General features: G+C 37.0%; 1 protein-coding gene across 4 annotated transcripts in view; it reads left to right on the top strand.

The window, feature by feature from the left end:
• The window catches only part of LOC136873792 (kelch-like protein diablo), a 273,434-nt gene that overhangs the window by 174,564 nt on the left and 84,472 nt on the right, over positions 1-14,398 (top strand). For 3 of the 4 annotated variants that reach the window (XM_067147027.2, XM_067147028.2, XM_067147026.2), the window contains one exon: positions 6,771-6,917. In XM_067147027.2, coding sequence (XP_067003128.1) covers positions 6,771-6,917 — 147 coding nt within the window. Of the gene's footprint in view, positions 1-2,529; positions 2,692-6,770; positions 6,918-14,398 lie in introns of those variants that run through there. The other variant, XR_010860175.2, reaches the window with a different exon arrangement.

The following is a 14,398-nucleotide window of genomic DNA, read 5'->3' as shown; positions in this document are numbered from 1 at the left end:
GATAACTTTATTTCAGCGTTAGCCAGTAATCGACGAGACATCAGGTTGTCAGCTCATCCACCTTCATCCTCATTTCGAGAATCCTCATCTGTGTCTATATTTGGTATTGGTGGTTCAATAAACACATCACCATCAATATCATCATCTAAATGATGTCCAGTGCTTCAGCAAGTGAAAACTCACTCTTAAAACAATAAAGCAAAATATACGTCTTACTGAGTATAAACGCCTAGCGTTACCATATGGTAAACTTGAAATTCGGAAGCCACAACTTCCACATGTTTTTAGTAAAATCATTTGTAACAGTCATAGAATGTATATTACACTATACAAATAAGTATAATACCAAAAATAATCCATGTAATAATTATAAGCTTATAAAAATGCACTTACTCGAAGCGGATGTCAATTTTTGCTGCACATTCAGCGATAGCAATTTTTGAACTGTCTATATGTTATTATTGTAACAAACACGTCAATGAGCGCTACATTGTCATACATTAAGGAGTGAGGATTGTTTCCACCTATTCAATACCACAACAGTGTGACATCATTAATAGATTACATATTTATTAGATTTCAACATAGGGACCGGTTTTGGCACTTGTACCTGCCATCATCAGCCAAAGGAAAATTGTTATCAAAGCTTTATACAAATGTATATTAACAAAATTTTAAAATATATGCATATACAAATTGCACCGTACTCTTAAACTAATTTGTGTATTAGGTGTACACTATAAAACTTTTTTATTGAAATTACTACCATATTTCTTATGCGATATATTATAATTTGTTAATTCTGTACAATCTTGTGGATAAAAATAGTTAAAATGTTGTCAAATCCTTGTAGTTGTTGCAAAATGCTGATTAAGCATCTAGTTTAGTTAAAAACAATCTCTTAATTTAAAAAAATTTTTTTTACAGCTGCTTAGACCTTAAGGGCATACAGTATTTTTCTTGGCCAATTATACATTCTAGTTACTAACATACATTAAAATAAATTCGCCTAATGTCTTATTTGAAACATTAAACATATTTGTGCTTGGTATGGAGATTCATTGCAGTACAAGTCTTTGGTAAAATCTATCTCTTAAAAATTACAGCTTCTTTAGACATTAAGGGTATTCAGTGTTTCTTGGCCAATTATACAATTTAGTTATTGACATACATTAAAATAAATTCGGCTGATGTCATTTTGAAACATTAAACATTTTTATGTTTGGTATGGAGGTCCGTTGTAGCAAAGGTCTTTAGTGAAAAACAGTTCCTCGTAAAATGAATGTTAGCGAACTATGAAAAGGGTTTGCTCTGCCTTGGTAAAATGGGAAGTTAAAGGATGATTCTTTGTGAATACAATGGCGTTAAATAATATTAATGTGCGTTTATAGTCTATAGTTTGATTGTAGTGTCCTTAATTATGGATAGGCTTGATAATAGTAGACTGGTGGACTGGATTTCTTGAAAAACATTACGTTCAAAGGATTTGAGATTCTAGAAATATCTCGATCCAAGACGGACCTCAAGCACCAAGTTGTCACGAGTAAAGCCGGAGAGGAACTGCCCTATTGTCGTAAGCGCGGTTCCCTTACAGAGCGATAAGCAGTGGTACCAATCCTCCAGCACAACTGTTGAAAGTACAGTAACAGCTTTAATAATGTGTTACATGTGTTACCATATGGTAACACCAGGCGTTAATGGGTTAAGAAAGGAAGGGCATCCGGCCGTAGAATAGGGTCAAATGCACATGTTCTACACAACTCCACGACTGTGTGAAAAAGCGGAAGAAAAAGAAGAAGAAGAAGAAGAAGAAAAGAATGTACTAAAAACAGCTTTACCCAATCCGTCCATCCGTTGTACTGGACCGATTTTTTTCATTTTTATTTTATTTTCTCCGGAATTACCTGCCAGTGAATCATCAGGCACTGGTAGGTCTTTTAGTTCAGTCAACTTCGAGTAATCCTAAAATCAAATTATTAAATGACCACTCCAGGCAATGGTTTGCCCCTAGCCTACAATACATTCTGTACTTAGCAAATTGAACACGATTAATCATACATTCATTTATTTAAAGACCTCGTTCCACCTTATCAATACTATTAACAGTTTGTTATTATTAACAGCTGTACATGTTTCAAGAAACTTAAACAGTTCTCTTCTTCAGCGGTGTAAAATTACCAAACATCCTTCTTGGACTTGTTAACCCTCAACTCGAAAGATCGGTCTGTCAGGCTGCTAGATAATTTTATTTCTACGATATTGGCAGCAATGGTAAGCGTTTTACATTGTCCTTCAAGCTATGTGTTCTTTGACCTTTCGTCTAATAAGCTACAGCGTGTTTGTTGTCTCAAAACTGTTTAGTGCATTGTTATCGGGGTTATTTGTCAAGTGTGTCATTGTTCCGTGCTAAACTTGTCAGTCTTACAGACCGGTATGTCGTATAGCATAGTATTTATCAAATACAACATAGCTGTAAGTTCTATTTGAGGGAGATTTCTCTTAGGTAATTGTACTTATTATATTTCACAGACATGGGAAATGTCTCTCGCTGTATTGCAGTGGCAACGAGGCCAACAGATGTTGATTTTCGCGCAAGATTGGGAGAATAGTTGGAAGACGATAACGATGAGGTGGAAGATTCGGAGATTGATGATTCTGACCAAGATCCACATTTCATCATCAGCAATACAGGTGAGAGTGTAACATCTGATTCAGACACCGAGGTGTTAGAAGAAGAAATGCTGAACTCTGACGAAGCCAGCCGTGAAGATGAAAATATAACAACCACACCCGCTTCACCTGACACTGCTAACACCAATAATGTATATCTAGGTAAAAATAAATTTGTTTGGTACAGCCAGCCGCAAACTCATCTAGAAAAACACCTGCACACAATATTATTCGAGGTCTGCCTGGTCTTACTGCCTCTGCTAAAGCCTCGGGTAGTAAAGCAGCTCCTACTGATATCTGCAACCTTCTTTTGGATGATTATATGATTAATGAAATTGTTCTATGGACAAACCAAAAACTGTCAAATGTATGGGGTAAAATTCAAAATCCACCAAATCTTTCTAATTACAGGGATACCAATTCTGTTGAAATTAAAGCTCTTCTTGGACTACTGGCATCATATTCCATTTTCAAGTCAGGCCGCAAAATTATGAACTCTTTGTTTACTACTGGACCATCAGGACATCCAATTTTTCGGTGTACAATGTCAGTGAAGAGGTTTGAGATCCTTCTACTCGCTCTGCATTTTGACGACTCTTAGAGACAGAGAAAGCAGGAGGAAGACAGATCACGTGGCTCCAATCTCTACGTTCTTCAAGAAAGTTTTGGGCAACTGCCAAAAGTTGTTCGTCCTGGGAGAAAATGTTTGTGTCGACGAGATGCTTATACCATTCAGGGGTAGATAGCCATTTAAAGTATACATGCCAAAGAAACCAGGAAAATAAGGAATAAAGGTAGTGTGCTTAACAGATGCTAAGTGTTCGTACCTGTATAATGCCTATATTTATACAGGTAAAGATTCTGATGGGATAGGTCTTACAGGTGAAGAACGTAAATTAGGAAAGCCAACGCAGTCCGTCTTGAGAGTTACAAAGGTTGTGCAGAAAAGCAATCGCAATATAACAGGAAACAATTGGTTTTCATTTGTGGAATTGGCAAACGTTTTAAAAAATTGGGGATTATCATACGTGGGAATTGTGAGGAAAAACGAAAGAGAGATTCCTAAGGAACTCCAGCCATCACCTTCAAGAAAGGTTAATTCCGCTATGTATGGATTTACTAAGGACTTGACACTGTTGTCTATTGTTCCAAAGAAGAATAGAGCTGTAATCTTTATTTCACTAATGCATCACAGCAGATGTGAAGATGAAAATGGAATGCAAGAAATCAACAGTTACTACAATGCAACTAAATCTGGTGCGGATACACTTTACATGAAGTGCGCAAATTATTCATCGAATAGAAGAACCTGACGATGGCCCACGGCAGTATTCTTTTCTTTGTTCAATATAGCTATGGTCGATAACTATATTCTATGCTTGTGTTACTCAGGGAACAAAATTGTGGAGAGGTTTGACTTTGTTCATGAACTTGGGATGGAAATGGTGAAACCTCGTCTTGCCGAATGAGTTTCCATACCAAACTTCCTACTTAAATTGAGGAACAATATTCAAGAAGTCCTTAACCTCGAAGATGGCCCAAGACTTACAGCACGTGTCGATACCAGAAGAAGAGGAAAACGGCATACAAGTGCATTAGATGTGCAAAAGCAAAATGTTTGGAATGTTCCTTCAAAAATCTGCTGATCTTGTTCATAAGATCTAGGTAACTGTTGTCAGTTACAGTGCTAATTGTATTGGAGTGAAAGGATAATATCACCATAAAAATAATTTGTAAAATAACACTGTACTTTACCAGTAGTCATGAGCAATGTGACCATTTTCTCTACCTGTTAATACCCTTAAAGTGTACTAATTTATTGTAAAATGTGTTTTTTATGGTTTGTAATATATTATCATCAACTAAACATACCTGGATTTTACGTGGTGTCAGTAGTTAAATAAGCCCAGTCTCCGAGACCGATCTTACTCTAAGTGTTATTTAGAGAGGTCTTTCGAGTAGAGGGTTAATTACATCATTGTAATCCCAAATTCTTAACTTGACACATTAACATAATTTTAAACATCTTTAATAACAGTTGAAATGTTTTTGTTAAATGATTTTAAAACATTAAATGTATCACCTTATAAAATACAAATATCAATTCAAATCTTAGATTATCGTTAACAGTACAAAACATATAATGAAAAATTTGCTAAAAGAGTCTGTATCTGCATAAAATTCTAGATTGATGCATCGGAAAACGTTATTTATTGGGAGCTCTTACTTCATGGTCCTCCTCGATCTTTCTTTGGTTTGATATAGCTGCTTGTCAAATACTTAAAAAACAAAACAGGACCTTGACCTTCATTGATATTGACAACATGCGAGCAAGATAAAATTATTCTTGTCTTAATGGATTGGTTGCGAGCCGGAAAGACCAAACTTTACATGTAATTTTTGTATTGATCAGGTGGTCTAATAAATAACTTAATGTTATTATTTCAATCAAGACCAAACTTGTCGCATACAGTATCACTTTAATCATTCTCATTCTCTGGAGATAAATACTGTTGGGAGTAAGACACATCTAGCACCCCTAGGGGTGAAGCAGGGAGGGAGTGACATGTAAAAAAAATAAAAAATGACCGATATTAGGGGCTGAATCCATAAATTTTGGGGTGGGTGAGATTAAAAGTGATACTCCTCCAAAAGTGATGTTCTGGGCATATTTACCAAGGATTTTTCTTGTAATCTGATACTCTGTTAAGGGTATGATGAACCTACAGATCCTTCAAAGCAGAGTAGAGTCAGTCTCTCTCTCTCTCTCTCTCTCTCTCTCTCTCTCTCTCTCTTTTTCATAATGTTTTTAAACAATATCTTGCACCATGTGTCACATTAAAAATAGTGAACAAATTCCTTGAAGTGCTCCCTTGGCCAGACAATTCACCCAATATCAATCCCATCGAAAATGTAATGTAATGCTCCCCATCGAAATCCATTTTGTTTGCCAAGTTGTTACCAAGTAGTCCCTCGCCTGTCAGGTGGGAGTGGGACTCCATTACTCCCATAGATCCGAGGTTTGCTTAAAATGTTCCGAGCTTGGTAAATTCATGAAGCAGGATGCTACCCTACTTACACATAGTCCAAGTGAGGATCTCTCTCTCCACTGGTGGATTGTATAGCCTTAGCCGCCTGAGCACAAGGAAGGCCATGACTCAGAATATGCCTGAGATGCCCACTCCCATTCCGTAGCAACTAGTATCCAACTCTCAGGACCACTTACTAGGCCACTCAGCCATTGCCCATGGTTCATGAACTAGGACATGACTACAGTAACCCACACCATGAACCAATTTATTAATATATATATTACTGAGCACGATAGCTGTAGTTGCTTAAGTGCGGCCAGTATCCAGTATTCGGGAGATAGTGGGTTCGAATCCCACTGTCGACAGCCCTGAAGATGGTTTTCTGTGGTTTCCCATTTTCACTCCAGGCAAATGCTGGTGCTGTACCTTAATTAAGGCCACGGATGCTTCCTTCCCACTCCTGGCCCTTTCCTATCCCATTGTCGCCATAAGACCTATCTGTGCCGGTGCGATGTAAAGCAACTTGTAAAAAAAGAAATATATATATATATTACTTCACCTGTGTATATGATATAAATAAACCAGTCTATATGACTTGTTTATAAAACTCTATTTACATTACAATGTAACAATCTTTCATTCGGTTTATAGTTCATGTTGATCTTTGTGGAAAATTTTAATTTGACTGCTCAGGTTCACTGTGAACTTTATTGTACACTGATATACCTGAATACATCTGAACCTCTATTAAGTACAAAAAATTAAAATTTGGTCCATTTGACGTATTTATAAAACTTGTTTATAAATATCATATAATTATAGTCTCCTTATGTTTACAATCTTAAAATATGTCCTTCACTACCTGAAAATTTATAGTCTTTGGTCTCTATGTGTATTTAACAGTAAAATTGCTTTAAGCTCTATTGATAATTTTGAAATGTTAATTTGTTTAGTATGTGAGGGAACATCTTTCACAATTTCATTTACCAATGTAAATTGCCAATGTTGTTTGAAGGAAAGTACTCCTGTGTTTGAAGACTATATCTATATGACTTGTGTTGCCTACAGGTGGTGCTATCCTCGAGGATGGTGATGGTATAGAGCTGGTCGAGAGATATGATCCAAGGACCAACACATGGATGAACCTGGCACCAATGCTTATCCCTCGCAGTGGTTCAGCTGCGTGTGTCCTTGATGGTTATATCTATGTTGTTGGTAAGTTGAGGGCTGTATACCCATTTGACAGTGCTCATGCTCCTTACATAAGAAATTTCCTTCGTATAATGAAATTGAAATGTCGTTTGGCTTTTAGTGCCGGGATATCCCAGGACGGGTTCGGTTCGCCAGGTGTAGGTCTTTCTATTTCACGCCCGTAGGTGACCTGCACATCGTGATGAGGATGAAATGATAATGAAGACAACATTTACACCGAGCCTCCGTGCCGTAGGAATTAACCAATTAAGGTTAATATCCCTGACCCGGCCGGGAATAGAATCCGGGACCCTCTGAACCGAAGGCCAGTATACTGACCGTTCAGCCAACGAGTCGGACTTCGTACAAATGATTGTCCCGGATGAGAATGGGAGCAGGTTTATCCCTAGAGTCCTTGCTTGTTGTAAGAATCATCTTACAGAGCTGTGTGTACACCCCTTTGTATAGTTCATTTCAAGCATGATAAGTCCATTGGTCAATTCATGTTCACTTCCTCATTTTCCCAGCTCTAGTAGATCCAAGGGAATCACTGGACAAATGTGATGTCATGTAGCCTCCAGAAAGGACTGGTGCAGGTGCTTCCAGTTGATGCCTATAGGTGACCTGTACATCTGGGGGTGGTGGTAATGGTCATGAGAGGATGAAATCTGGTATCGGCGTATAGCCTATTCTTGTAGAATACCACCAAGAAGGTCTACTTCCAACAGATGGATCACCATCAACAGTGTCGTATGCCCTCTCTCCATATGAATACTGGAGATGTTTGGAATTAAAACCCAGGCATTTGACACAGAATCTGGTGATTAAAAATTGTATACCATAATCTCTCCTACCCTGCTGGGCCAACATTCTGATGATGAAATTTTATTCTGCCAACGGTACTCAAGCCAGCTAACCATGGTGTCAGACCATAAAGACTGAATGTTTTAATGCTCAAGGAGCTACTAGACAGATTGAAGAAATATTTCAAAAATCTTCTCATTGCAAAAGGAATTGCTGAAATTTCAAACAACCAAGTTCATGGGGAGAACAAGAATAGTGGAAACAAAATTATATGCAAGGAAGTGGAGGGGCTAGTAAGTAAATTACACCGAGCGAGTTGGCTGTGCAGTTCGGGTGACGAAGTTGTGAACCTTCATTCAAGAAATGGTTTTGAATGCCCCTGTTGGCAGCCCTGAAGATGGGTTTCTGTGGTTTTCCATTTTTACACCAGGTAAATGCTGGGGCTGCACCTTAAGGCTATGGCCCATTTCTTCCCTGTCCTAGCCATATCCTATCTTGGTAGTTGTCATTGTACCATTGACTTCACACCATTTTCCCCCCTCATCTCTCTCCTAACTGTGCTGTTCTGTGCCCAGCACACTGGTGGATGATAGTTTTACATGGCTGCCAATGGCACACGATGCTTACTGTTAGTGACAGGTTAAATTCTGGTTCATTGGAAAAGACTGTTATAGTGACAGCTAATGGAAAGCAACAAATAAGTGTAAATCATGTCATATATACAAAGATAGGAACTTCAAAGGGAAGACATAATAGGGCAAACACAATCACAGGTCAGAGTGGGAAGAAGGAAAATTCAATTTAACTTGAATACCGAATTGAAGATCACATTAAATTTACAGGTAAGAGGAGTATCCAAATGAAAATGAAAATAGTTCAAGAGAGCACATACCAGAATCCGACTAACTGATATAGAAAATAAAAAGGCACAAGTAACACTTTCATACCAGGAAATATCAGATCACAGCATGACACACCACGATTACCATGAATATCTATCCTCCAACAAACAACAATACAGGGATACAATACACACAAACATACCAGTGCGATGACCTCAAATCAAAAAGTACCAAGAGAAGAAAAAGTCAAAACATAACCTTCAATACTACTTGTTTTCATCACACTACGTGAGACTGCCTTAGGACCAGTATCGTACTCCCAGGAGGGCGATAAACCCTCAGCACCTTAAGTCCTACGTCTCAATCCATTTGCCTTACCAATGCACCCAAGACAAACAAAAATTACATCACCATATTTTGAATATTTACAAATATGGATGGACAGATATGACAAGGCTCGACACCAAATTTAGAAATCTTCCTCAGCCCACAGCACCCCATAATTGAGCAAACTGAGTCATTTAATTTAGAAGACACAGTGATTCTGAAACTGATGAAAAGAAAGACAGTACAAATTTAAATAAGGATAAAGTAATTTAGGATTATTTATTAAAGATCTTTACTGAACCTTGTCTGTCTGTTAGGTCATCAGCCCAGAGGCTGGTTGGATCCTCAAATAGCACCACCAAAGGTTATGCGGTTATAAGGAAACTGCAAAAACCAATGGCAGCACCAAAATGAGGCGTACTAGGCAAGACGAGGAGTAAGGTAGTTTGCCATTGCTTTCCTCACTTGGTCAGAAAGTGCTATTGCAGCACGACTGACCCTATGAGCAACACCTTTCATAACACTCAGATGCACTAGTTGTGCTCTGAATGTCATTACTCAGCACCACCCATACCCCAGCTGCTTCCATATTGTCACAGCCATGGATGAGACTGGGACTTCGGTGGAAGCTACACTTTACTCTGGCCTGTGCCAAGAGAATATATATCTCCAATTATGGCAATCAAATTTACCACAAAAATTTATGATGAATTTAGAATAACTGACGAACGACTCTTACCGCCCTGCGATGTATATTAAATAAGTAGCTCAGGGTAATTATACGGAAACCAAACGTTTGAAGAAAATCCTCCCAGCACATAGTTCACAATAATTAATGGACAATATCCTACATCTAACCATCTAATACAAAAAAAAAAAAAAAAAAAAAAAAAAAAAAAAAAAAAAAAAAAAAAAAAAAAGATTACAAAAGAATTTCATATCAGATGAACGCCAGACTTCAAATATGTCGAGGCACATGTGCACAACCATAACCTGTCAAATTTGCCATAACGGCCTCAGCATAACCTGGTCTAAAGATTTGGTGAACATCGTGTCATCCTATGAGACTATCCAAGTCCTCATAGAACCCTCCCTAGTAAATACAGGAATACGCGGGATAATAAAAATAAAGGACAAGGAAATAGAAAATTGCACGATTGAAAAGCTCAACAGATGATGTAGGAAAATTTTCAAACAGATTCAGAGACCCCATAATCTTCTATCTGGTTTAATAATGTAGCAACTGACTAGGAACACCCGAAGTAATCCCATACTTACTCAGAATCATACCCAAGTACAGTAGAAGACTGAAATGCAATAAAACACCTGAAATGTTACAAGGTTGATGACAAGAAATTTAGATATAACACTGAGCCAAAACACGATGTAACAGAAAATGATAAATGAACTCATACAAACAATAATACCAAATAAAACACAGCAGGTGACTAGAAATGAAATTTGCAAAATAATTTGCTGAAACACCAGATTTGCCAAACAACATAAACATTTTAAAAAATCGGAAGAATTACGAAGATTAACCTAAAATTGTTGCTCAAACTTTACTAAATTAGATGTTTAAAAAAATCCATTGAGACTCCATACTGAAGACTTGTTAACATTTACATGATAACCAGTATGACAATCAAATTTGAAATTACGAAATCTGGAAGAAGAACAAGAACAAGAACATGACATGAGTTAATTTTTAAGGTGTAAAGTGTGCGCGCAAACTCGAAGTAGGTCAAGCAGTCAGTTGTCTTCAACAGATACGTACATCAGCTGTTTGAAAGATAAGTGTGAGGCCACACAGGAAGTACAGTACTTAGCACAATTTAACGACATAGCCTAAAGCAACAGTGATCACGCAGATGTTACAATTGAAACACATGGATCAAGAACACTTTAAATTAATGAACACATATTGAAATTTATCACAGAAGACTTCCAGAACCTGAAAACGGCACACGCAGTGTGATGATATAGCTTTAAAATATTCACTCGGTTAGCAGAAGGCTTACCACAGACAAAACTTTTAAACAAAATGGACAGTGAAACTGAAATAAAATATTATGGACAGTGACTTAGCATTTCCTCCAACGTTCAAGCAATTACAGGTTAAAAACAGCAAAACACAGATTTCACATCGCAGACAGAATGCCAAACACATTCAGATGCCTTATATGGAGATACTAGGCAACTCCCTCGGGACGTGAATATTGAGCGCGAGCAACCATGATGAAAACACAAATAAACAGGCTTTAGGAATGTACAAACAGTAATTACATATTCTATAAGGAAAAATAACATCAATTACATTACACTTTTCACATTTACCGCAATGTGAGCAGAACGACTTGAGACATCATGAAAGGTAGTGAGAAAAATTTTACAAGATTAGAATATAAATGAAACTTACCATCTTACTTCATTTTGAGGTTAGCTCGGGGGGTCAATTACCATGTACCAATCCTTCATTCATAACACATGCTCTGCTACCAAATGTAACCTCACATAGGTTACACAACATAATGAACACATGATATTAATGAATCTTAAAAATTACATGAATTTTTAAGCATATACTCGAGAAGGTGTAAAATACAAGCAACAGGTAGACCAACGTGACAGTTATGAAAGGATGTGGGAAGCGGCATGGACACCCTACGAGGCCGATGGGAATTGTGGGGAAAGAAGAGGTACATGATAATCACCTTCAAACTCCTAATTTAATAACTAACAAAAGGAAGATAAAGGTACAGTACAAAGCGAAATCTACATACAAAACAAACAAGACATGTTCTGAATGAAAATATTAAAAAAACTGACTGTGCCTGTAAATAAAATACGCTACATAGCACGTAACTTACAAATTTCCTAAAATACAGGAAGAATAGTATACGCCGCATGCCATTTGCAGAAATACTTTTTTTAAAAGGGACAATAGAAAGTACAAAGTGAAATAAAATTATAAGATGGAAGTTAATGGGGCTTGCAGATTTGCATACTACATTACCAAACTAAGAAAAAAACAGAAACGCTCAACACAGAGGCATAATTAACTTGCTCCCATACTAGGAACGCTTCCAGTATGGAGCATAGGATTAATTTGCTTAAATTGAGGGACGCAGATCTACGGGAGGCAATCCCAGAGGAAATTATATTACATGAACATAACAGAGTTTCAACGAAAGAAAAGGGAATTGTCCCAAAAATTAAGTCATATCGATGATTAACTGGCGATTGTTAGTATCAAGGGTAAACTCCTACGCAAAAGAAACATTTACATTTAAATTAAGTCAAAAAAGAATAGGAAGATAGTGGGACAGGCGTCCGCCCTCTAGGCTGGTCAGAAGTTAAAAGACACGGAAACAAACTTTGCTCTCACAAAGGAGCGACAAACTGGAAAATTATGTAACCACCAGGTAGCCAATAAGGCAATAAAATTTACTCCTGACATTCACATTCACCAATTAAAATCCTTGTTAATCTGACCAATGAGGTCTCTTCATTCTTGACGATCTAATTCTGGCGTAAGAGGAAGCAACTAGAAAAATCCTTCTAAAAACGACACGTGTAGGTACACACTCTTTCACAAGTAAAACATTAACGCTTGCAAATACCAGTTACAACAAAATTTTCACATAATAATAATAATAATAATAACAATTTTGCACCAGGAAAGAAGTTTTTCAATATAAATGTTTTTTAAGAGTTCCAATAATAATTTTTTCTTCCAAAACAATAAAATAATCAATTTTTTGACACCATAGATTGATTTTTTAAAGCAATAAGTGTAACCTTTACTACGGTGGTTACACAAAACAAGTACTAAACACAATAAAGGAGGGAAGTAAGAGCAACTACACACTATCAGAAAACACTATACACTCAGAGAAACATCAGCTGGCCTACGTGGATCTCTGCCAACAACAACATAATACGAAATATCAGTAGGATCAACTAGTGGACAATGAACCAGGAAAATGGAAGGAAGTACGACCTACTGAGGGCATGGACATGGCTTAGGTTGCAGATTCCGAAATAATTCGCCGTGATCCTTAAATTTGAAAAATATTATTTACAAGTGAAAATTTTACAAATACATTCCGAAAAGAAATCCACCAAACTTGCAACATACGAACTATAAGTTCTGTGATATACATAACTTAAAGGTTCTTTGATAATGCTTTTCTGTAAATTCAAAATTTCAAATATCTATACATCTAGTTACCAAAGCAGTTGTACAATGCAATTTAGTAGGTCAAAAGCAACGTAAAAGCAATTACAATTTACAGTGAAGCGAATGTACTCTCCTAAAATCTAGCGTACATCAAGAGACACTGAACTACCAGAGGCAAACCCCCGAGGTAAATGTATGAAATTACAATCTACATATTTAGTGAAATAAGAAATGGGAATGCCTCGAAAACAAACCGGGAACCCCAGCAGAAAAGCTAAGGCGTCGTAAATAATTAATTTGGCGAATCTGGGTTAGGCTAGGGCAGACTCCTATACAAAATAGCAACCAAACATTACGGAAATTTTAACCGGAACGGAAAGTAAGAGTGCTTACCCGAAGGTGCGCCATCCCGGAAGTAGGGCGTCGCACACGACGCAGACCAACACAAACTAAAGGCAGATCAGGCCAAGACAAGACCGAAATTGTCACGAACGCTGCCTCGCTCACTATATATAGAAAACCCCGGTCTTGGAGTAGCCAATCAGAATGCATGAGTCCGCCCATCCCCTCCTAGGTTCACCAATCACAATTCCTACTCCCGTCGCGAACTTTAACTAACATTCTCGAATACACACGTTCGCGAATCTTCCATTTCCAGAATAGTTAGAAAATTCCTTCTAGAAAACATAACCCACAAAAGGCACACACCCTGCTCAACAATTTTCTAAATACTTCCAGTAAGTACAGAATTGAAATCTGCTATTTACAAATACATATGTTACAAATATTACACAGTACAGGTTAGGTCATTACAAATAAAACATTATATCATACTTTACAAATAAAGTCTTCAAAAACACTTCCACTATATTGTTCACCTGTGACAATAAGTATACAGCATAATCAATTTCTTTTAGAGCAATGGATGAGTTTTTCAAAATACAATGAAGAGATTTTGATGACTTCCCTACAGCTGTCCCAACTCTGGTCACAAATATCTTTTTTATTTGTTGTTATTTATTACTTTATGAAGGAAATATAGACTGACAATTTCTTCTGTGTGACAGTTCCCTGGCATCAACAGCTTTGAATATTAGAGCACGCAATTCATAGTACGGGTAATAACCAAATCTCATATATTAAACATACTTGAGAAATGTTCTTTGACACTTCTGAAATAGATCAACATACAGTATTTCTACAGTGTACAGATTCCATATAATCAAGGCATATTTTAGTTTTGATGTTACGAGAACATTATACAATATTAGATAAGTCTTTCCTGTAAGAAAAACTAAATGAATCCCTGATAACAAATGCCATACATTTGTGAGATTTGCTGACAATAT

The sequence above is a fragment of the Anabrus simplex genome, chromosome 5 (genome assembly GCF_040414725.1).
Source record: "Anabrus simplex isolate iqAnaSimp1 chromosome 5, ASM4041472v1, whole genome shotgun sequence".
NCBI lineage: Eukaryota > Metazoa > Arthropoda > Insecta > Orthoptera > Tettigoniidae > Anabrus > Anabrus simplex.
This window is presented reverse-complemented; position numbering and strand designations above follow the sequence as displayed.